The following is a 25,121-nucleotide window of genomic DNA, read 5'->3' on the forward strand; positions in this document are numbered from 1 at the left end:
AAATGTTATCTGCTCGGCCTGAGTCTACAACAGCCACTATTTTCACTGGCTAAGTGAACTCCTCTGGAGATATTCTACCAGGGACTCAGGCAGGCTGAGGCTAAGCTGCTGTTCCCCTTTGGGTCCTAAAGACACCAGGAAAGGCAAGTAGCAAGGGACAGATGCAGTATTCCCCCACTGAGTCACCCAGGGCAACAGAAAGTCCTGTGTGAGGCTCCCAGGTGGTGAGGGATGACTACAGAGTCCCTCTTTACATCTGCAAAAGATATAATCCATGTTCAAAAAGCCTTCTCTGCAATAAAGCATAGAGCACAATTCTTCATTTACATGAATATGCAGCTTTGATGACCATGGAGATGGTCTGACATAAGATGTTTACCAGAAGTACTAAGACAGACTTTATACATGTTTTATGCTGCTACAGTGCATTTGCTAAACGGTACTCTTATAAAACCGAGTTAAAGAATGATTTTTATAACTTTTAAGTAGTACCAATTACACTGTAAAGGTGGACACTGCAGAAAATATTAGAGGTCTGTTGCTACAAGACTGTCTTCTTCCTTTTATACAATATTTGTTACTACCTATTTTATAATACCTCATAGAATTATATTTACATAGATATTTTAAATTGAATCAGACAACAATACAGTCCTTACATTTTATGCTTTGAACTGCACAACCATGGTATGGTTTTGTCATTGTTACAGTAGAGTCTGGTATTTCAGATCAAACACAGTATGTAGTCCAGATGTGTTAGCTGTCACTCTGTGAGTAAACAGTTCTGATGGACAGTGTGTTAACAACAGATTATTACTCATGATGTTGCATGATGGTTACAAAAAGTTAGCCTGAGTGTCAGAGATAACACCAGTGGGAACTGCTGGTGGAAGTGATGCAGACTGGTATGTTTACAGTGATTTCTGTCATGTGCCTCCCCCATATACTCTTCAAGGGAGAATCAAATATGATTTGAACAACTCCCCATAGGAATTATAGTGGAAGCATGGAGCTATTTGATCTGAGGGGCAGGACTCGTACTGAAGCAACAGCTATCAAGGAATGTTAAGCAATGCAATATTAAATTCGTAACTGTGCAGTTAATCTATTATATACATGCAGGCTTGCCTCAAGTGCTAAACACATTAATTTATGCTGTCATTTACGTGCCCTTTAACAGGGATACTTGTGAGGTGTCTCAGATTAACAGATGTTAAATGACAAAACATTTATCAGTCCATTCAAAAAAGGCAGGACAAGCAATAGTATCTGCAGCTTCTGACCTCAGCCTGGTCCAGAAGAGACCCTTTCAAGACAAAGCCACCATTTATCTTCTATAAACACTGATCCTTCTGTCACAGGGAGGAGAGGTATCCAACTGCCTCTGTGTCCTTGGCACATCTCTAGAAAACAGGATGCAGGAACAAGGCATGGCATGCAGATCATGCAGTGGGCACCCTCTGTCATGCGTGTACAGCCCAAATGAAAAAGCTCTGCTAGACCTGTGCTGGCTTTGTATCGGGTTAAGCCTGGGTGCGTCTGCACCTTGCTCCTTGAACTGGAAGCAGTGGCAGCAGAAGATTTGCTGGCAGTAGTAAAGAAAGTAGATAGCAAGTGACAGAAGTCCTGAAGATATTCCTGGCAAGGTGTGAAAGATTACCTGTTTCTTCCAGGCTGGTTAGACTATCTGCTATTTGAGAACTGTTAGTATAGATCCCTCAGTTGCCCTCATGGCCATGACTTCTGTCTGTTGAGCTGAGTGGAAGCCGTTTCAAAGTAGGTTTTGCTGGTTTTTTCCCTGCACTTGTTAGAATGACTTTTGTGACACTCTGCTTCACTTGTCACTCCTGACAACTGGAAATAACAAGCAGTATCTAATATGCCGTTACATTCCTGCCAAAGACCTGGAGTCCCATGGCTAGGTGCGTTACACCACAGACTTTTACAGGTGATTATATAAAGAATTACATATTCATATGCTAGCTAGTACCACAAGACATGCAATGAGAAGAGAAGATGACACTGGTCTATTTTTCTTCCCTATATCTGTTACTATACAATGTAAATTCTGGCCAGCAGGTTACAGTGTCCTTGGGACCACCCAGCAGCTCAGGCTACTCAGCTCTGATCGTTACCCAAGATCTTAAACAACAGTTTGATCTCTCTTGAATTCAACAACTCACAGAAAAGATAAGATTTTGCATAAAGTGTGGTTAAGGAAGCTGCCCCATTTTCTTTACTGAAGAGATGTTTCCTAGTACAAAATGAGACTTGGAAATTTCAGCTGCTTACTGTACACTAAAAACCCCTATCAAACATACCCAACTAGTCCACCTGAGAAAACACAAACTCCCTCCATGTTACAAACTCACATTTTTAAATTTATTATGCCACTCTATCACCTCAGGCTAATCTGCACAATATCACTGCCTCCAGTTGAATCACACTGATTTATGCCAACTGGAGAGGTAGCTGGTCCACCCTCAGTGCCACGAATTATAATTTTCAGACTTGGATGAAAACATAACAAATTCAGAAAACTGCAGGGAGCACAAAGTCCACTGCCCAGCATAGCAGGGATTAATTTTATTCTTAAAAATTGCAGCAATGTATGCTTCTGGTCATGGAGGTGTGCCAGTAGTGCTACAATTAGGGTTGTGCTGTCACTTCAATTATAAACCCAATTTTTTGAGAGTTTACTAAAACTCCAGATTAAAAAGAAAAGATTGCTGCAGGCTGAAATGTTTTGTGCAAGATCTCAGCCAGGGGAGAACTTGTTTCCAACGTTCTGAAGAAAAATGAATCAGGTGATTCAAATGTTAGAATTTAAATGTGCTTGAAGAGACAAAACATTACAAAAAAAAAAAGAACATTTAGTTATGAATTCTCAGTGCAAAGCAAGTTGCTTCGTGGTTCCTATCAGAAATACTATGCAGAAGCATGACTGCAGATTATGCAAGTAGAGAGAAGGAATAAGGAAACCAAAATCCAAAATGTTTGGAGGGGTTGTGTTTTGGTTTTTTAAACACGCACCAAGCAATTTTGTAACTGGGATTGGCAGGATCAAAAAGAGACAGTGACCTTTGCAATTTCGAGGAGGGAGGAACACAACACCTTTCTTAAAAGTAGAAAGTAGGGCTAAGTAGGGCAAAGACCACACAGACAACGCAGGATTCCCTCACTCAAGTGAGGGACGAGCCAGAGGTGTGACAGTTTTTATGTGTGCGCTCTGCAGTCCATGGTATTGGCAGCTAGTGTCAACATGCCTCAGACTAACGGAAGATGCACAAAGCTCAGTGTGGGCTGCAGAATTCAAGTGAGCAGGCAGTTTTATACTGAGATGATTATCTCACCATGAGCTCTTTGCTGAAAACACTGCATCTGAATAAGACAGTTCTTGAAAACCATCCCAGTTAAACTTGCATTCACACTCTTGACTGCAGTGGCCAAGGCTGGAGACCATTAGTTACATAGAGAAATGGTACCACACATTACATAGTAGTGGTTTCTTCATGCTGCCTTTGCTCTTTTCTACAAACACTTCTTACAGAGGAGGGATATCTTTTGCCCTGAAAATTTATTCCTTGATCTCCCATGCTGGCAGACTGGTGACACTGACACCTCTTTGCTATTCAAACAACTATAAAACACATCCATGCAATACAAACAGAGCCTTGTTTCTGCATCTCTTGCAGCTTAGAAAGTTCCAGGTCCCACACATTCATTTTTGCCAAATTGGCAGTTGCTAGGAAGCAAAAGAAAAATGCTGGCAATGGTTCTGTGGGACTGGGGAACATGCAGGCACTTTTTCTGCAGCACAGGAAATGACAGGAATTTTCAAATGACTTTCCGGACCAGGAACATCCAGGGATATCTACTAATAAGGAAACCACAGTAACTGCAAGGGGATGATGGAAATTGGCTGAACAATAATGATGCAGCATTTGTAATGAATTTAAACTGGACACCTTGATTTACTTACTTACTCTAGTTGAAGTTTCTACAGAGGCAGAGAAGTTAAACCCCAAAAGCCTGCACAGTCTATCACTGCACAGCAGGAGCAAGTTTTTAAATGGGAAGTAGTCAGCCTGAGCTGAAAGACAAAATATTAAATTGCAACTGCTCATTTTAATTAAAGACTCCCTTAATACATGAGAAACAGTTCAAGAACTGTTCAGAAAATAATCCAACACTGCATTGCTGCCACACTTTAGCAGGGGAAAATGGCACTAAGCTGAAAGACTGAGAGAAACCTGCAAGGTTAAAAGTATACCAATAAATAGAAAGGTCAAACCCCTACTTTTACAGAGCACCCAGCCTATTTATTGCTTTTTACTTTCAGGAGAGGGGCTTGTGAAAAAAAAACAACAAAAACACACACAAAAAAAACAACCCCCAAAAAACCTTAAAATTGGTTACGAAGACACAAGATAAAGCAATTGTATCTAGACTGGTGTTTTCTGAATGCTATTTTCATACAACGATGAAAAATCACATGGACAACTGCACTTGGTAGCAAAAGAAGTGCAAGATTCTGCCCACTGAATCTAACAGCAATGTATCAAAGTGGTAAATTCCTGCCATTTAAAACACAGGATTTAAACATGTAAAAAAAGATTCTAAGTCCCCATTATATATGCTGTACATAATGTACTTTTATCTTTGAACACACCATAGAGTGATCAATACCCAGCCCTCTACCAGCAGGAGCCTTCTTCATTCCAGCTGCCCGATTCTTGCAAGAAGGTTCATCAGGGCTCTCAAAGGCGATCATAAGCTTCATACTCTGTAACAGCTGAGATTTTGCTCAGGGTGTGTAAGGATCTGCAGGATTTTTCCCCCTCTCCACTTCCTTCATGGTGCTCATTTATAGTAAAATAGGGAAAATGCTTTTGGCAAGAAGATACAGGAATGATTTCCTTCTCTTGCTACTTTGATGATTCCCCTTAGGGGACATAGAACAAAGAAAATCAACACTGGTGGTAGCGGGAAAGATCCAAAAGTCTCTTTTAGGGCAAAGGACACAGGTTGTGAAAAGCTCTCCTCTTCTGGAATTATTCAATACTATTCAGTTGTAAACTCCATCTACCTCACTACACCTTCTTTTATGTTGCTGCAGTGCCTGACACCTCATTCAGCAGGGCACTGCACAACCTCTGCTTCTGATAAACAGAAGAAAATAAAAAGTAATCCCCCTCCCTCAGTAAATGGAGAGTTACTACAAAAGGCAATTAGGGGAATTTTCTTCCCTTAAGAAATACCAGTATTGTCTCAAATTCAGGGATGTTTGTAGAAATTCACCAAGAATTGCTGCTTCTAGCGACACTTCACCATTTTAACACTACAAACAGTGAAAACCTTCCTTAATCCAGGTTTAAGATGACAAAACATAGAAAAGTAATAAAGGTAATTTTGCAAAAAGCAGCAAGTGTCTGAAGTACATTTTGTTCTCTTCTTAGTTCTTGACCAGAAGTACATAACGCATGGCAAGATAATCGGGGAAGCAGGGTGATTCATGAGACCTCTGATCTCACAGAGTTCTGCATTTGGCACACTTCAGGAAGACTAAAGCCTGGCAGTTCAGGAAGGCTGCTTGTTGGACTTCCAGCTCTGTGACTTCTATGTGGAAATGCTGTACCACATTTGACTTCTAAAGCCTGTGATTATTTACTAGATACACTGTAGAGCCAAAAATGTAAGCAAAACTGGTTTGGGAAATCTGTCAACTTTTTAACTTAAAGCACCAACATCTCCAAAGCATACTTCTCAGTCAAGTGGTTGCACAAAGAAAAGCCAAGCTGGTGTGTAATATGTTACACAGCTCCTGATTCTTTTTGGTCCTCAGTGAGATCCACTGGCATAATTCAAAGTAAGTCTCCATAGGGTCATAAATGGATAAAATATTTCTTACCAATTTTCAGAGGCAAAGATACCTTTTCACAAGTTTTGAAAAGAACCAAAGCTAACTACAAGGTTAATCAATACAACAGTGTTGAGTCAGAAACCCCACTTCACTTACAGTTGTATAAACGCGGAATGAATAATTCAACTTGGAAACTCATCCCCTCATGTCTGTTTGTATGTGTGCACATATACACAAGCATGCTTACACACATAAAAAATGAGTCCAGGACACAGGGCTACTTGGAAAACAAAAGAATATTCATGTTTTGGCAAAATACTATTTTGCTTTTACTGGCATGTAAGACCAGGCTGCACTAGGCATATTTTAGCAATAACGATCAAAGCACAGGCTTTCCCTGAAGATTAATGACTGGCTAAGAGGATAGTTTGAGGTCTGTTTACCCCAGCTGGTCCTTAATTCCCAGGAAAAGCATCTGCAAAGCTTATTATTGCTATAAACTTAAGATGGAGGGAGGGGTTATGCTGTTTCAAATGATATGTACAATGACTTTTTAGAGACTTAATGTTTTGTATATTAGTCAGACTGTTTAAACCATCTCTTAAAGAACTATTCATCTTGAAAGTAAATAACTTCAAACTTCCGCAGCAGCGCACTTCATGTAAGCACTGCAAGCTCCTTTACAATCAATTCATTACCCCCCCTTCCTACCCTCCTGCCTGCCTCTATGGCAAGTGAGGAAAGAGATATACAAGGATCATTTACCTCTTCATTGAAATACAGCTACATCTGGGCGGAGAATGAAAGCTATTTAACAGCAGACACAACTCCTACGTAATGTTTAGGACAGAAAGCAAAGAATATCGTATTTACTTTAATCTGAAGAGGATTTAGCTACATAGAAAGCAACCGCTTGACCTAACAGAAGCTAATGTGTAACACTCTTGGAAAATATGCATGTAGTTTTCCAGGCAGATTGTGAATCTCTTATCCACACTGCTGAACAGCTACTCAAAGGAATAATTTCATTAATTTAATGGAGGAACAGTTCCAGTTTGAGTAAGTAGTTTCCAACCTGAATTTTATTTATCACAGTGGTCAAGAATGTCATGGCTCACCAGAAGTTCCCAAAAGCCTGCAATTAAGGTAAAATTGTTATTCCTTAAAATATATGGAATTCTCAGCTATAACGAACTTACATCCTAAAATGGATAAAACAAACAGCAAAGATAATATGCTAAGCTTTAATTTACATCAAGTTCTGGATTACTAATAGCAACTGTCCCAAGAAGGGACTATGGATTTTAAGTTTTGTAATGTGGCAACAAACTGACAGCTTAGATTCAGATCTTGAAGGTGTTTCATTTAATTGTATATACGTTAGCAGTCATGTTTAGACTTGAAGTAGGCTATATACTATACTTTCCTGTATATTTTCCCACAGACGTAATCTAAACAACAACAAAAGTTGTTTTTAGCATCATTATGAAAAAAAAATAATAACTGGATGTTCCAAATTAAGCATGTGATTCAAACAGTCCCTTTAAAAGCATGAATAAACCAAACAGATTAATTTATTAAGAATCAAATGACTGAAAGCCTGTTCAGAAACAGCAAAAATATTAATGGCCTTGAATGAGATTTGCATATGCAAATCCCATGCTCTAAAAAACCTTTACCTTTTCTTGCACAAATAAAGCTGCTTTGCTATGTAGAGCAAGTTTCAGAAAAGTGTGTGACAGTTTTGTCACTGAATTATTTTCTGCTTGAATCCTACTGAATTTTCCACATCTGTCACTGTTTTAAAAAGACAGGTATAGTAATTCATACACCCTCAATTTGTGTCTCTGGATTCTTCATTATCAGTATGTAAGGTAGAGAGCAGACTAAGTAAACAAAAACAACTTAGGGGAAGATGTGGTAAAAATGTATTTCTAATTATTCTCATTATCTGAAACAGAGCTCTTAAAAATGCATTAAACTTCTTCAATTGCTGCACTCATTTTGGAAAGATCCAAAGATTTTTGAAAAACCAAATTCCAACATGTTTGAATTTATGTGTGTATCTAGATCCTTTCTTATAATAAAAAGGGCCTTTCAAACCATGAGCCCATAGGCTTTCTGCAGCTAGTAGGAATGATCCTTCTCTCCATGACAACTTTTAGCTTGTTCCAACGTATCTCCTAAATGAAGGCATCCATAAATGGAAAGGAAGCTGATCTCAGTTTTGCAGGTAGGTGTGATGCAAAACAGCAGAGTAGCCTGGTTGTGAAGACACCCAGACCTATACTTACCGGGAAAACACTGTTTGGACATTAAAAAGGGCCACTGCCTGGTCATGACAAGACATGAGTAACATAATTCATAAGCAGAGCAACGCATGGTATTTCTTGTCACACAGGCAACAGTGAAGATGCCAAAGGAAGCAGAACTCTGCTGGTACATGCTTTCTCAAACCTTTTACTTTCATGCATCTATTGGGGTGGCAGCTTTACTTTCATTAAAAAGTAAAGATTTTGTTTATGAAAAATGCTGATTTTTATGTTTTTATAAGTGTACCACATTTATTCAAGGTGCTGGGTAGGCTGACATTATTTATTAGCACATCACTGTGTGATCTTACACTTCAACACTTTGTTCGTTTCCTGGTTTATGCATATAATGAATCCATGCAGCTGCCTTCTTTTTTAATTTGGCCTTGTATAGCTGAGCCATTATTTCTGGCTTCAGGCTCCCTCCAGAAGTCCTGACTAGCCCAGATCTACATAATTTTGAGAGAGAATACCTATGGTATTGTGATCCTCTTGTTTGGTTTTGGGTTGGATTTTTTTTTCTTTCTTACTCCTGGTATATTGTTTTAATAAACTCTTATTGGCTCCATATTCCACTATTCCAGACTACTTCAGACAGTTACAGTGTATGAGCTCAGATGGTACTATATGAGAACACAAGACAAAGATAAGATTATAAAGAGATCCCCCAAAATATAACTGAAATGACCTGGTAATCCAAACAAGATTCAGACAGCAAAGATAATCAGAAAGATAATCCACTGAGTAATACATATTTGATACTTAAGTCTTCACTGCTTTTCAGTTTTTATTGCATCAGGTATATCACCCAGACCTGTGCAAAGTCAATATAAAGTGATGCCAAGACAGCCTTTGGTGTACAGAGAAAGGTACCAGAGAAACAGCTACTTCCCTGATTTGAAACAGGTTAATGTGGAATCCCAATACAATTCTAGCTGCATAACATCTTAGGGAACAGGCTAATGTCAGCAATGTTTGAAAACACAATCCTATCCTAAATCTCAAAAATGACTGCAAATTTCTAAACACTTTTGACAAAGAATGTCTAAACCCAGTAGTTTCGCAGATGTATAAACTGATCTGTAGCGTTTTTATCATACATCCTTGTACATTAAGATGAAAAGAACTACCCGGCTACCAGTGTAAGTAACTGTGTCTGGCAAAAAAAAAAAAAAAACAAAAATCCAATTTAAAACACCTCAATAACAGCACAACACTACTTTTTTCCTTTAAAATAATTGCAAGCTCAACAAATCAAATCACAGGGGAAAAAAACCCAAACAAAACCAACCAACCACCCCCCAAACAAAACAGGAAATAATAATTAAAATAGAGTGTTAAACATTTTGTTTCATATAATATTTAATATATAATTATATATTAAAAACCTAATTGTGTTTGTCAATAAGTATTTAATATTGCTCTTGCTCCCACATTCAATATGAGTTTTACTATGACAATAAGGACAGCAGAATTGGTTCTCAAGGTCCTGTTACGGGATTTATCCCAACGTAAATTGAAATAAAATAATAAATTATTAAATATATTTTATTATTTATATATAATATAAAAAATTTTTTTTTTTTTAAAACAGTATCCCTGGCTTTGGCACAAGTACCCTTTATTCCTTGGAATGTCATTCAGACCTGAATCCACCAAAATGTGTTTCTCAATTTGGAACTTATTTATTATGAATGAGGCTCCAATTTCAGACCCAACTGGACAATTTTGAACTTCTTCAGGAACAGATATCACATTGAGCTCTGAGCTCCTAGAATATTTTTTAAGCAAACAGTATTTTAGAAAACTGAATTGCACAAAGCAGTTTAATTGACTTTGTGACTGCTCCATCCCTGGCAGTGTTCAAGGCCAAGTTGGATGGGGCTTGGAGCAACCTAGTCTGATGGGAGGTGTCCCTGCCCATTGCAGGGGATTGGAACTGGATGAGCTTCTATTGTCCCTTCCAATGCAAACCATTCTGTGATTCTATGAAAATACATTACTTCTATAGAAAATCATGGAATTTTCATCCAAATAATAAATATGTCCAAAAGAACAGAACTTTAACCCTGACATATTATATCATGCTATATCAGAAAGTTTTTAGATACTAAAAATTATGTCGATACTTAAGCGCTATGTTATGTTTCACCATTATGAAAGCACAATCACATTTATCATTATGCTTTAAGAAAGTGAAGCTGAAAAAGCAATGTTATGCTCTAAACAGGATCACTGCTTGTGTATTACACTTCTGCAAGCTGGAGCTGGGGGTATGCCTCAACTTATTTCCTGAGTGAAAATTAAGAGTCCTGTAAAAAAACCAACCAACTTGTTTCACTTAGTTAACATTTATTACATGGGGGTATTCTGTCAAAAAATTAATGCTACACATTTTGTTCCAACTACTGTTAATTACTGAATATTTAATTGTGTCAGGATAGAAAAAGTAAAGAATAACATCAATTTCATTATGAAAACAAGTGCTTGTAAACCTATATTGAAACTTAACTTCCTATAAATCAGTTTGAAAGATGCCAAACCATGAGCATAAGTCTTACACCTGAGCTCCATTAATGTATCAGCTAATTATCCAAACTGTCTTTAGTAAAGAAGCTCATTCCCTACTTTCTTCATTCACTGTACCCGTTATATTTATTTGCCAATGAAGGACCAGAAAGTACATTTATTTAAATGTTATTTGCAAGCACCTTCGATGTGCCTCCAATGCAATACATCATCAGCGTGCTCTTTGATTTAATTGTTGCCGTCATTCATTTCTGTGCACTAACACATGTAGGCCTTCCAAATGCCAAAATACTTTTGCCTTTTTTTTTTTGTGCTACATACCAGATTTTGTAACCTGTGTCAAGCTACCTCCAATGCTTACAACTTGTGAACAGAGGCCAACAATGAGCCTCCCCAGACACTAAATCATAATCTTCATGTTTTTTGTATTTCACATTCTAGCCACAGTTTCAACATCCATACCCCGTGACATTAGGGAAGGATAAATCAGTGAGGATGACAGCTCCCTTGTAGAGACTGGTACGGCCCTGGGATCTGCCACACCCAACACCCACAGCTCCTGCCAGATGTCTTGAAGAGTTTTGTGGTATTAACCCCTTCAGGAGTTAATACTAAGGGGTTTGTGCTGAGCCTTTAGTAAGTAATTGCTCTGTCTTTTTTTTATAGAAAGAGGAAAAAAAAACCAGCTCACAACATGATTGATCCAGCTTAATAAAACTTTAACTGAAAGACAGATATTGGGCTATCAGTAAGAATCAGCAAATAGTCCTTATATTTCATTAAAAATGGGAATTAGAAGTTAAAACTTAACGTTGTACAACATTCCTTCTTTCATACCATGCTTCGGTGCACAGGTTTATCTAAAATGGCACAGTAAAAGTTCCTAAACAGTTTTATGTTCACTTTTTCAGACCATCAGTCTTCTACCTTCTTGGAATCAGAGTGCCCATTAACTGCCCTTCAGCCAAACAGACAATTCAGGCTTTAAATCAACAGGATTTCTAATTCCAAATCTGTACTGTAAGCTCTCTAACTATTTCTCTGGGTCTGATCTGGCCCCAGGGACATAAATTTGCATGCAACTTCTAAGTTTGTGAATAGTCCCTGGGCTTAAAGTTGCACATGTGCTTAAGTACTTTGTTCAGTCTGGGTCTAAGACAGCTACTTTAAAATGAAAACAGAAGCCATGTAAAGAATAACATTGTTAAAACCAATTTTCCTCAGCAAATATTGTACTGAAGGAAAAAATGTAACAAAATAAACATACTGATTCCTAAAAGCACATAGTGACCCAACAGTAGGTAAACAGCAGGTAGAGCCATCAGCCAACATTAACGCATGCCACTTCAAATGAAAGGGCAGAAACAATTCTATTTCAAAATAATAATAATAAATTTGAACCGTAGCCAAGAGTCTTTGTGCACTATTGTAGGGAAAAAGCATCTGTAGATATAAACAGCAAGTGATCACAGTTCTCAGAGTAAGACTGGCCCCTATTCTTCACCTAGTTTATTTTATAGGTTTGAAAGTAGTTATCCAGGCAATTTCATTTGTCTCTCCTATAAAAATATGTTCACCTCTGCAGTTTGTGTGTGGCTTTTCATTTAACCCCCCCCAAACAACTCAGTAAAAAATATTGTAAGGCTAGTACTATTGACAAATGTACTTCTGAATAGTGCACTTCCTAAAACTACTCCTGATTTGTTTTCCAATGGCATAGGATTCAAGCTGAACAGCGGTATTTCTTTAAACACTTAAAAAGAATACACTTCAGGTTTCCATCATTTCTGGAAGAAATTACACGGAAAGTAATAGTTATTTCAGCTCTTGTTGAAAACAAACATATAATAATCACTGTTGAACTTGGTCAAAAAATATTAACATGCCTGCAACTACTTTTCATTTGGAGAACATGCCACTAATAATGTTAAAAACACTCAAAGTAAGAATCCACAGTTCACAAGAAACAAACACAGATGGAGTTTTTCTAATTTAAATGAATTGCTCCTAAATGTCAACATTGATTGGCTGAGGGCTTATTCTCATTTACTAACATGTGAAGACTGAGGATTAATATTTCTTTGCATGGTTCACACCAATATCTTGAGAAGAATTTTCTTCCCTAAGTTTGCCCTTTACACATGTGCTATATGAGTTAAAGGGTTAAGTAACCATTATATTCTAAAGAGCAAACTGTTTGCCTTAGGGCCATCTCCTCCTTACTCCTGATGAATTGCCTGACACTCCATGTATCATACATTACTTTTCACTAGGAAGTAACACTTGGTTCCAGTCATGGTGTAAGACCTGACTTGGGAACTATGAAGCAATACACGATAGACAGAAAAAAATTAAAGTGCATCATCATCTGCCAAATAGCCTGTACCTAAATAGTGATATACAAATTGATATATATGTATGTTTGTACTTAAAAAATGGGCAGAGAGGTATGTATAGAGAAAGTCTATGCACATGAAGATGAATAAAAAACCAACTGTGAGCATAAATATTCTGAGTGACAAGACACTTTTCTGGACTAGAATCAAAGAAATGCTAATGTTATCGAGGGCTTTGCAATAAAAATATTTGTTAGATATAAGCTAAACACAATCGTAAAACTTGAAGTTATTTTTAAAAGAATTATTACATGCAAGATCGAAGCAGGAACAGCCCAACAAGTAGCTGGCAGAAACCAACCAAGGTTTCAGCATAAAAGCACAGTATCGATTCTTTTCAGTGTATTCTGCAGAGGCGAGGAGGTAAAACTTGTTGGAACAACAGCAGGAAAGCAAAAGCAAAAACAGTGGCATTGACTTCTGGTTCAGATTTTTTTTTTGTCACAAAACATTTAGGTACTTCAAACACAATCCTGGATGTGTTGTCACCTGTGTGTGTGTCAGAACTTGCTCAGGAAGTACAAAGGCAAAAAAAAAGAAAAAAAAATATTCCACTTGCCAGTGCTCAATTTTTCCAGGCTATTCAAAAGCCAAATTAATGATTTCTGCAAAAGTCTCTATAAAACCGTAGTAGTCAAAGATACTATATTAACTTTGTGAACTAAAACACTTCAGTAAGTATTTCAGAGCCATTTGCAAAGCTTTGCAAATATTACATTAGACAGAAAACCAATCCTCTATAATTAAAAAGTGTTTGAAATTTTTATTAGGCAGAGATTGAACTTGAAGAGTTAAGCTTATGGTTTTCTTTTAATTTGAAATATATTTTGCTCTACATAGAATTATAGAATGGTTGTGTTAAAGCTCTCCTAGTTCAACCCCCTCTTCCACTAGACCAATTTCCTCAAAGCCCTGTTCAACCTAGCCTTGGACACTTTCAGGGATGAGGCAGCCACAGCTTCTCTGGGCAACTTATGCCAGTGTATCACCACCCTCACAGTGAAGAATTTCTTCTTAATATCTAATCTAAATCTATCCTCTGTCAGTTTAAAGGCAATACTCCTTGTCCTATCATTACATGTCCTTGGAAAAGTCTCTCTTCTGTCAGCCCCTGGAAGGTACTGAAAGGCTGCGCTAAGGTCTCCCTGGAGCCTTCTCCTGGCTCAACAGGCCCAACTCTGTCAGCCTGTCTCCACAGGAGAGGACCCTGACCATCTTTGTGGCCTCCTCTGGACTCGCTCCAACAGCTTCATGTCCTTCTTATGTTGAGGGCCCCAGAGCTGGACGCAGTACTCCAGATGGGGTGTCATGAGAGTGGAGTAGAGAGGGAGAATTGCCTTCCTTGACCGCTTCTTTTGGTGCAACCCGGCATACAGTTGGCTTCCTGGGCCACAGAAAGTACACACTGCTGGCTCATGTTGAACTTTTCATCAACCAACAGCCACAAGTCCTTCTCATCAGGGCTGCTCTTGAGCCATTCTCTGTCCAGCCTGTATTTGTGCTTGAGACTGCCTCAACCTATGAGAAGGACAATGCACTTGGCCTTGTTGAACTTCATCAGCTTCACATGGGCCCACCTCTAAAGCCTGTCAATTTCCCTCTATATCCCATCCCTTCCCTCCAGCATGCCAACCACCCCAGCCAGTTTGGTGTCACCAGCAAACTTGCTGAGGGTGCACTCAATCCCACTATCCATGTGGCTGACAAAGATTGAGCAGTATTGGTCCTGACATTGACACCTGAGGAACACCACTCGTCACTGGTCTCCATTTGGACATCAAGCCATTGACCACAACTCTTTGAGTGCAACCATCCAGGCAATTCCTTATCCACTGAGTGGTCCATCCATCAAATCCATATCTCTCCAGTTTACAGAGAAGGATGTCATGTGGGACAATGTCAAAACCTTTGCACAAGTCCACCAATGCTGTAATCCCATCATAGAAAGCCACCAAATTCATCAGGCATGATTTGCCTTTAGTGAAGCCATGCTGGCTGTCACCAATCAATTCCTTATTTTCCATGTGCCTTAGCACAGTTTCCAGGTGGATCTTGCACAGGTGATACTGTCTTGTAGTTCCCCTGGTCTTCCTTTTTAGCCTTTTTAAAAATGGAGGTTATGTCTCCCCTTTTCCAGGAAATATCCCAATTCCCCCCCTTTTCTTTCTGTCTTGCTTCCTAGCAAAACCTATGCTTAATGGAGAAGATTTTTATATTACTGCATCATATTACTTACTTATCATGATGTGCATTTCAAGATATAAATGTCCCCCTGTAAAATGATTCAAGCTACAGAGACTAATTTAAGGTGAACAGGCATGGAGATGTGTGCTTTTCCTTTGTGGAGGGCAGCTCCTTCCATTAACTATGCACATGATACTTCTATGGTGGAGTACTAAAGAAGGAATGTGATTTAAGAAAAACATCAGCAGACAAGGTCTGGCCACAGAGGAAGGCGAAGCAGGTAAAGAAAGCACAGATCTTGGGTGGAGGTTCTGCTCCTGGGCTTGGCCCAAGCACCTCTGTGATCTTAGGCAAACTGATCTTAAGGGTTTCGTGTGCAGCTCCCAGATTCAGGATTATGAAGCAGCCAGTGCTTCACACCTCTGAATCATCCATGCACCTTCCTCCCTCTCTTCTGCAGATGGGAAAATGAATGCTTCCTTACTACAAAGGTACAGCAAGGGTTAATTCATAAACATTTATAAAGCACTTGAGATTGCACAAGCTCTGGACTGCAGGGTATGCAAGAACTGAACATGAATTTTGATTCAAATACCCCTATTTGATGAAAAAAGTGGCCCGTGTAACAAGAGGGACTAGAACAGAGTGGAGGAAGGATGCCTTTTTTTAACAAATGTTCACAACATTCAGATGATTTAGAAGAAAAATAAAATTTGCTCTTACTGTAGGGAAAGAGACAAAGAAGCATGCTTAGGTGACAAATGTCAGGAAAGACAGGGATAGGAATAGTGGACCAATGCAGAAGGGTTCAGAGCTCAGGAATGTAGATTTCTCTAAACAACAGCAAACAGCTACAAATACATTTACAAAACAGAACTGTGATCTCTCCCCAGTTAAGCTTATTTAACAGCCTGTTTACTGTTACCAGTAAGCCCAGTGAGGTGAAGTCCCAGGGTGTGAAGCTCCTTCTACAGGCTCTGCCCTTTAAATCCTATTGTATAGCCAATGAACATGGTTCTATGGGTTTTACTGCAGAGTTTTTTGCTTAAGTGAAAAATAACATTAAAAGACACACTGGGAAAAAAAAAAAAAAGTTCAGGTTTCAAATTTCCCCTGTAATGAAATGCCAGAGGGTTTGCATGTAAGTGTGCACCACAATTTGGGTTTATGTCTTAGAGTATGATTATCCGATTAATCCATTAAAAAGGACACAAGACATATCAAAGATCTCCAATAAGTCAGCATTATCCTTTATGTGTGCTGAGTGAACCATGCTCCCTGGAAGGCACATAATGATAAATAATTAAATGAGTACCATAATGCAGAAGGCAGCCACATTAAGATTGTCCAGGCAAACACCATTCCTAATTTGAGAACCTGGCTTTGCAGCTTTTTCTTTTTCTTTTTCCTTCTCTCAAACACACGGCTTCCTGCATTAGCAAGATGGACACATATTTGAGATCGTTGCTGGCACTCAGAAAATGCTCAAAACTTAGAACCAGTCTTCCTTCTCACCTAAGAATTCACTTCACTGAAAACTTCCAAAGCTCTCTTTGGCATCTGACTTTGAACAATGGTGTTTCATGATTTATCTGCCATAGGTTCTTGTCCAGCACATATCACTGACAGACTGCTATGTTAGCTAAAATCATTAAACCTGGCACATGTTCATATATTTGATTTGCTATCCCACCCAGAATTAATACCAGCACTCTTTTTCTAATTACCATGACTGAAAAATAAAGGAGAGGACAGAAAAAGCTAGAATGGCAACAGCCAGTATAAACACCAATAGATGAGGAGATATCTTTTATCCATTTCTTTATTCACATGAGACTATAAAAGAGCCAGAGGACTGATTTTTAGTTGCCTTTTTTAATAGAAGCATTCCTGAGAGATTAAAAAACCCCCTCACTAATTCAAAACTGGCCTTCAAAGCAGTCGTACAGCAGCTGAAGAAGTGACCAACTGAAGCAGACATCAAATGAAACGGTGTAATTAAGACAATCTATTTCATAGATAAGCAGTTCAATCTTTTGAAGGTAACACATGTGCTGATTTGGCTACAAGAGGAACTGCGAAAAGGGTTCCAGGAGAAAATGCATTAGGATATAAAGGAAAAAAAAAAAAGGATAAAAGCATTTTTGCCTTCCCTTAGAGTTGCCTTTTTGGTTTGTTTGTAGAGACCTTTGTACATGAAAAGGTCACATTCACCTATGAGTAATAAACATAATCAGAAAGTTTGCTCACAGGAGAGCTCAAGCGGGTTCCAGCCTCTCAGTAGTTGAGAAAGAAAAGGCACTCCCAAAACACAAGATGGGACGTTTGAATGCGGGAGGAAAGAAACCTTAAACATTAACTCATAACTCAAAACCAAAGTGTTTGTGTAACTCCTTAAAACTTGAGTATCAAAGCTAAATCTGAGAATTTACCTTAAACAACAGGATGAGTAAGACGAAGCCAGAGGGGCTCTGGAAGATTCCTAATGTTAAAGCCTATGCTGTTGCTGTCAATTTTTCAGTGATTTCATGTACATACATGTATATTTCAATAACTTCCTATGATCACAGAAACATTTCCTTTACTGCTATCAAAGTCTTTAAAAAGCAGCAATTAACCATCACCTCACTGCGTGACGCTCAAGGGTCCTAACAGAAAGGGCAAAACCTCATGTCCTCTCCCAGTTACATAAAACAAATTCAAGAAACCTGAGGCCTAAAGCAACCTTCTACCTTCCCGGAGCATGGAAACGGGAGCGGAACCTGCCCGCGCCCCTCAGGCGTTTCTCCACGCGCTGAGGGGACGCGGCCACAGGGGCTCTTTCCCGTTTACACGACGCTGCTCGTCTCTTATCGCTCACGGGTCCGCCGTCCCCCTCCCGTCCCGCTCCCTTGTGTCCCGTCCCGTCCCAAGAAGCGGCCGTGGCGTCGCGGCAGCTGCCACGTGCCGCCGTGCGGGAGCGGGAGAGCGGCGGCTGGGTCCGGCCCGCCAGGCTCCGAGGCGCGGCCCCGCCAGGACCTGAGCTCCCACCAGCAGGGACCGAGTCGTCCCCGAGCCAGCCCCGCCGGCACGTCCCAGTCAGGGACCGGGTGGCCTTCCCGAAGGCGCCGTTTCAGCCGCCGCCCCTTCCCAGAGGCTTCGGCAGGGTCTCCCCCGTTCCCAACGCCGCGCCACAGAACCCCGCTGAGGAGAACCCCCATTGGGAGGGCCGCTGGAGAAGAAGCCGCCCGCCTGCCCCCTTAACCCGCCGGAATGTACTTACGAGCTCCATGTCCGACGGGGCCACGAAGCACCCTGCTCAGGGGCTGGCCTTGAGGTGACCCGAGCCAGCGGCAGCGTCCTCTCCTTTCCCCAGAGGGGCGGCCTTCTTCCCCTCATGATTTAACGCCCTCTGCCCCTGGCCGGGGGAGGGTGACAGGCTGATTGTCACCTGCGGCTGTCACCCCGCTGGGCGGCCCCGCTCCGCCCCGCCACACCTGGCACCGCTTTGCAGCCCCATCCCCGGCTGGAGGGGCCGCCACCCGCCTCGTCAGCTCCGCCGCTCCCTCAGCGCAGGCGAGCTCCCAACAGCTGCGGGCCGCCCCTGGAGCACGGGCCTGGCGACACCGCTGGGCCTCGAGCTCCCTCACGGTGGGCTCAGCGGTTCGGAGCCACTTTGGACCTGGAGGCTGCTTCTGGCTTGGAGGAGGTCACCGCCTGGGGATGGTGAGGAGCACGGTGCTTGCCTCCTCCGACACAGCGCTGAAAGGCGGTCTCTGGTGGGCACCGGCCACCTGTGGAGCAAGCTCCTCTGCAGCGCTGCTACCCACTGAGGGAAGATGCTCGGTCGCCTTTGACCAGAGGTGGCCTTTCCTGTCAGTCACTGCATCTGCTTGGGAAGAGTTTCATGAAAGGCCTGAATTTGACTTCTAAAATGGTGCAGAGTGTGAGTGACCGCATGCCAGCAAGTGAAGTTACATCAGTGTGAAACTGGGGCAAATGACAAGGGAACTAATCTTCTCTTTCAGAAGCTTCCCCAATGAAGGGGCCATCAGTGTGGTCAGGAAAAGTGAATAGTTTTCTGAATTTCTTTTACCTTTCAAAGAAGATACAGTCATTTAGAAATACTGACCCCAAGGTATGGATCGCTATACACATAAAAAAAGAGACTATTGAATATTCATTAGGTGCAATATACAAATTATAAATTTTGCATACCATATACATAGAACAAAGGGGGAAAATGTTCTTGCCAAAAATAAGTAGTATCTTTTTAACTAGGCTAAAAGGTTATTTTGCAGTTCTGGAAGATCAGTTTGCATGGCTATAGTTACACCTTTATAGTTTTATTAAATAATATATACTTCGCAAGGACCACTGTAAATGATTCCACAACATCAACAGGGGAATATAGTTAGATGCTCATATGGTGTAAAAAAATGTGAACCCTTTAATCACTTAGCACCTACTGCAATCTCATTGAGTCTTAGTGAAAACAGTAACTGAAGTCAACCAACTATCCATAGTTAATCACATGAGAAAGTGTTTACAGAATCAACTTACTAATCAGACAAAAATATTCAAATAATGAAACAAATCAAGCATATTACAGGTGGCAAACTGTGCATATAATATGAGGGGTTTGATATCTATATGTAGCTGCACAGAAATTCCTTAATGCCAGGTGTTATAATTATTCAGAAAGCAAACAGCTTTGAGGGAAAAAGTTGTATTGGTTTAATGCTACGAGCGAAGTTCCTACCACTCTTTATTTAGTCTTGTGCTAAAAATGTGGGAAATACACAACAGAAAAACATCTCTTAAATGAATCTTTTATAAATGTTTAGTATGTGATCATGAAATAGTGAAGTTCACTAAGCCATAATGTTTCTTCTTCAAGTAAATGGGCCTTTTCAAATTCAGAATATTTAAGATGCATGTGAATAATAGAGATCTTATAGACAACTCGTTGTACACACAGCTCTCCTGGTTTATGTCATGATCATCATGATTCTCAAACAGAATCAGAGAATCTTCAATTCTATAAACAGGAGTTTAAAGACTCATTATTTTCTTCTTTGAAATGAGTTGATGCTCTAAAAGCATAGTGCTGAAAGGCTGCCAAGCTAATAGTCCAGTGAGCACTAGGAAGAGATTAATTTTATACCTGGAATGAGTATATACAATTTCCATTCCATTTAGTGAAAGGGCTGGAATGTGACCTAGGGGTTCCTTCACGGTGCCGTGTTGTGTTAAACCCTGGAGTAAAGAGTTAGCCTCTACAAAAGAGAGAGTCTGAATTCAGGACTGTGACCATCTATGCATGTTATTGCACAAAATGTAAACCTAAGTGGGGTGTTTGAGATGCTTACTTGCATTTTTTTTTCCCCCACTATTTTGCTAAATACTGGTTCTGGTACTCTGAAATCGGTGTGAATATTTGGGAATGCAAATATGTTGTGAACACGTCTTTTTACTTCAAAACATGAACGGATTGAAATGGAGAGGTGTGTGCCATTTCCTCACCTGGAGAGCTCTGCCTGAGGTGTAGCCAGAGTTGTAATCTCCAAGTGTGTTCTTTCTGCTTTTTAAAGGATGTCTGTTCAATAAAAAGAGACAGAGTGAAGCCAAGGCAGTGGATCTACTTCCACAAACAAGGTTAGCCACCAGTAAGTAGCAGAGGAGATTCAGAGTTACAGACCGGTTTTGGAAACTTTACCTTTACAGGTTTTCAGAAAAGTTGTATTAAATTGTCTTTTGTTTTCCTGTTACTCACTGTTGACTGGGAAAACACATGAATGGATTTCTGTAAAAAAAAAAATCAGTGGGCCTATGTCATTATTAATCGCATGAAGGTTTTTGGTGCAATGCACATGGTCATATTACCAGGACCTGTGTATTGGGTCTTCTTATTGGGATTATTCAAATTAATGTCATTCAGTGTGAAGAAACATACATGGAAGATGACGTGCTCCCCATACCTTTTATAGGGGAGCTGGAGAAGAAGGCAAGCATTTCTTCCTTGGAGGAATTCAGTCTCTATTACTGAGTGAGAACAATGCTGAAGGAGGGATTTTTTTCCTAAGCAAAACTGTGAGTAAACTGTATTCCTGAAAAGTTGTCATTTTCTAACTGATGTTCTTGGTCAGAAGTAAATGGCATAGGACATCATGAATATTTGGAATGATCAGAATTAGCAAAAGCATTATCAGATTTGTTCCTTTATGTAGCATGTCATGTGAGATTCCTGTTCCAGACAGGAACATACTGAAGTAGGTGACCACACCTCAAATTTTTGTAAGAAGAGGCATTGAGTCACCTGCTTTGTCCAAGAAAATCTCCACAGGCAACGGTTACAGCTGGTTGATATAACAGATTCCTACACCTAGAGACTTACACAAGAATTGACTGTTAAATCAGGAAATTGATAAGCCAGGGAAGGTTCATTTAAAACTATTTGAGAGAATGGCTGGGCCTAGTGGAGTGCTTAATGTAACACTAAATTTCAAATGAATACCCAAACTTCATGGTTAATTTTTATATTTGTCTGAGGAAGAAATTTGAGGAACCTGTAGAAGGTTTTGTCAAGAATCACTTGGAATGTTTCTCAGTTGTGTAAAGGTTCATATTGAACAAAACTAAATACAAACCTGCATAAAGCACCCTTTTTTTCAGGCTCTTGGAACCTGACTAAACACAACTTTAAAGTAAAAACACATAGACATATAAAACTTAGGGCCAGAGGTTTCATTAGCCTGCATTGTCAAGTTCTCAAGTAACAGGGATCATCAACTTTTATTCTCACTTTTGCATTTAATTCATTAATACACTGCCACTGCAGACCCCAGCAGCCAAAGGGACATTCCAACTTCGGATGAAATTATTTTCTGACTCCCTTCACCCTCTGGTTATTTACTGTTCTCTAGCTGTGATGATTTCACTCCATCACAGTCACTCAGATGCTACTGCGCACTACATATGGTAGAAGCAATATTTGCTCATAATTTGTTTAGCACTGCATTAGGAAAATAAGTTGTACTTTTCTACTTTTCAGAAGAATAAAGGGTAGAGGAGTAGTTCTGTTGTGAATCAGTTAGTCTTGTCATGTAATACTTAATGTATTGTAGCTTCATAATAAACATGAGCTGTGGCATTTGATAAACAAAGCTTGTCAGTAATTTGCATTCTAAAATCTTTGGAAAATGCACCTAAGAGTAATCACAGTTCTGACCACTGGGGAAAAAAAACTTGATTTGTGCCAGCTGCACATTTTTGTTGAGCCATTAAAGAGTCTCCCTGCATGAATCTTTGGTAGAGGTAGGATTTTATCATGCATCGGTATGTAAGTTTAATAGAACAAACAGCATCTCAATTTATATGTATATATTTTTAGTTAAAAATTTGAGTAATGCCATGCTGACCTCATACAGCTGTGTTCTGCACTTTTGGTATTTTGGCTTACCGCAGCTTGTAGATAAGGACGCATGTCCAGCTGTAAAGAAATAAACAGTCTAATCATACTGCTGAAAATGATACGGTGCTGTTTCACTTCTGGTTCATCTTGTTTCCTCTTGTATCTTTATTGCGGGGTGAAGGTGCAAGGTTATGCTATCCTTCAGCCAAACAGCTGGTTAGGAATGCCATGCCAGCTGCAGAGTCTGTCTTAAACCAGCTGAGAGATTCTTCTGTCAGTGGGGCCATAAATGTGAGTGGCAATGGTGAAATCAGGAATTGCATGAAACAACAAATTCTTGATTTGTCGTTCTGGGGTTGGCAGTTGGATTGCTGCATCATATAGTGGACCATATAAAACACAGAAAAAAGGGAGCATAACGAAGTATTAATTAATTCTGCTTTTCATTAAGATGTATCAGTTTTGTGGGGACCAGGTCCACTGCTCTTTTCCTTCCTGCTGGTTCTCTCTGTAACAAATGTAGCAAGAAAAGAGTACTCTGGAATTTTGGTTTATTGGGTTATACAAAACAATTGAGACTCCTAGTGGGCTCCTCTCTCACTGCCAGGGCAGAGAGATGGCTCTTTCAGAACTGGCCAGTGGCCAGTGTAATTCCAGTGTTTAAAAAGAGGAAAGTTTGAGTCATTGTGACATAATAACTCATGTAACACTTTCGGAGGCTAATGAGGACTTTTCTGACTCTTACAGCTCAATAAGCAGCATATATCAAGACCTCATAAAGTATATCCTCTCCAGTCTTTAATAAAGATTTTTACCATGTGGAATTACAGACCAGTTAGGCTAATTTCATCTGTAGGAAAGATATCTGAAAGAGTTCTAGTAGATTAGGAGAAGGAGTATCTAGTAAAAGCATCCTTCAGCCTGATTAGTTGTATACACATGGTTTAGGAAAAAAGAAGTCATGCTTCACTAGCCTTCTGGAACTCTTTGAAGATAACACTGCCAAGATAGGGTATACCATGGACATTATATTTTTAGATTTTCAGGAGTCATTTGACAATGTTTTACCCAAGAGATTAATGCTTAAAGAGAGGGGAGTGAAGGGGTAAGAGAAAAGTTCACTCATTAAATTGAAAAGTAGGTCTAAGCAAGCACAATGAGGAGCTAAAAATGTCATTTTTACAGACGAGAGGAAAAAGAATATGTAAAGCTGCAGTACTTCTGTATATCAATTAACTTGTCTATATAAATGTCTTGGATGGCTGTACTTTTGTTTGAAACTTAAAATAGGCTCATTATCATCCATTTTTAGTGCTAAGAAGCCCTAACAGGATTTGCAATCCCAGTGTGCTGAGCACTGTCCCTGCTGAGACTGTATCTGCAGCCAAATAGACCCTGTAGAATAAAAGTAGAAGAAAGGAAGTGTTATTTTCCTGATAATGTAAAGGAGGTTCCAAGACCTGGGCAGACTTGATCCCAGCAACAGAGAAAAATCAGTAGACCTGATGGGTGAACATATTTTCTTAGTCATGAGACCAGATTTCTTGATTTGGAGATGATACTTCACAGGAAACAACAGTAAATTCCGAAGAACAGTGAAGTACTGAAAAGCAAATATTGCCAGCCCAACAAATGTGAGATGAATTTCCAAATAAATATACATTCTAACCAGAAAAGAGATATGAGTTTAATTGTAAAAATACGTATTTCAGCATAACTTATGCATCTGTAAGAAATGTAAATTTTATATATAAATTACTTAGAAAAACAGAGTTTGAAAAGTTATCTCTCCACGATGTAAAAAGAATCTTGCAAAAAATGGTGCAGCATTCCTAATTAAAACTTGCTTGGTTCAAATATAACTGTCTAAGTCAAAGCTGTGTCTTAATTATTTCTGTATCTCACAGTAAAGAACTGAGCTGCAAAAAGCACTTATTTTGTCCCACAGTATATAGATAATGGTACAGCACTGACAAATTGAGTGTGAGAAGCACTATGTCCACAACTTGGGTTTGAAATATTAAACTTTGCAAGATGTGAACTTGACCACACACATCAAAAGGGTGTTACAAGGTGCTGGCTGTGTCTCTCTATCCATCCACTTCCTAGCATGCTAACCCTAAAATCATAAGTGGTAGATGAAATTTTCAGAGGAATTGTCTATACTGTAAAACCCAAACAAATTAAAAAATGTTTTTTTTTAAACTAGAAATCTGTCTTGCATTCTTGCATGACTTTTACTATATGCTCAGTTTAAATACCCTGTTTTAAAAAACAAGACCCTACCCTTCTGCTTTGTTTTCAAGTGCTTAAGAATCCTGCCTGACTGCACTTCTGATACAGGATCCAAATTTACTCTTGCAAAGGAGACTTCATAAGACTTCAACATAGAAAATCCTGATTTACTGTTCTTGAAATAAATCAGATTCAGATCCGTTGTTTAA

The 25,121-nt window shown here is 39.6% G+C and overlaps 1 protein-coding gene and 1 long non-coding RNA gene across 2 annotated transcripts in view; one reads left to right on the forward strand and one right to left on the reverse strand.

The window, feature by feature from the left end:
• BNC1 (basonuclin zinc finger protein 1) overlaps positions 1-18,672 on the reverse strand; it is a 78,751-nt gene extending 60,079 nt beyond the window's left edge. Inside the window, exon 1 of the mRNA XM_062629801.1 lies at positions 18,547-18,672. Coding sequence (XP_062485785.1) covers positions 18,547-18,555 — 9 coding nt within the window. The 5' untranslated portion in view covers positions 18,556-18,672. The remainder of the gene's footprint in view (positions 1-18,546) is intronic.
• Positions 18,673-22,462: 3,790 nt separating this feature from the next.
• LOC134167100 (uncharacterized) lies at positions 22,463-24,877 on the forward strand. The gene is made up of 2 exons (XR_009966073.1): positions 22,463-22,580; positions 24,626-24,877. It is a non-coding gene; the product is annotated as an uncharacterized LOC134167100 (long non-coding RNA).
• The last annotated feature ends 244 nt before the right edge of the window (positions 24,878-25,121 follow it).

The sequence above is a fragment of the Pezoporus occidentalis genome, unplaced genomic scaffold, assembly GCF_034315485.1.
Source record: "Pezoporus occidentalis ecotype Australia unplaced genomic scaffold, CSIRO_AGI_Poc_V1 ctg11, whole genome shotgun sequence".
Taxonomy (NCBI): Eukaryota; Metazoa; Chordata; class Aves; order Psittaciformes; family Psittacidae; genus Pezoporus; species Pezoporus occidentalis.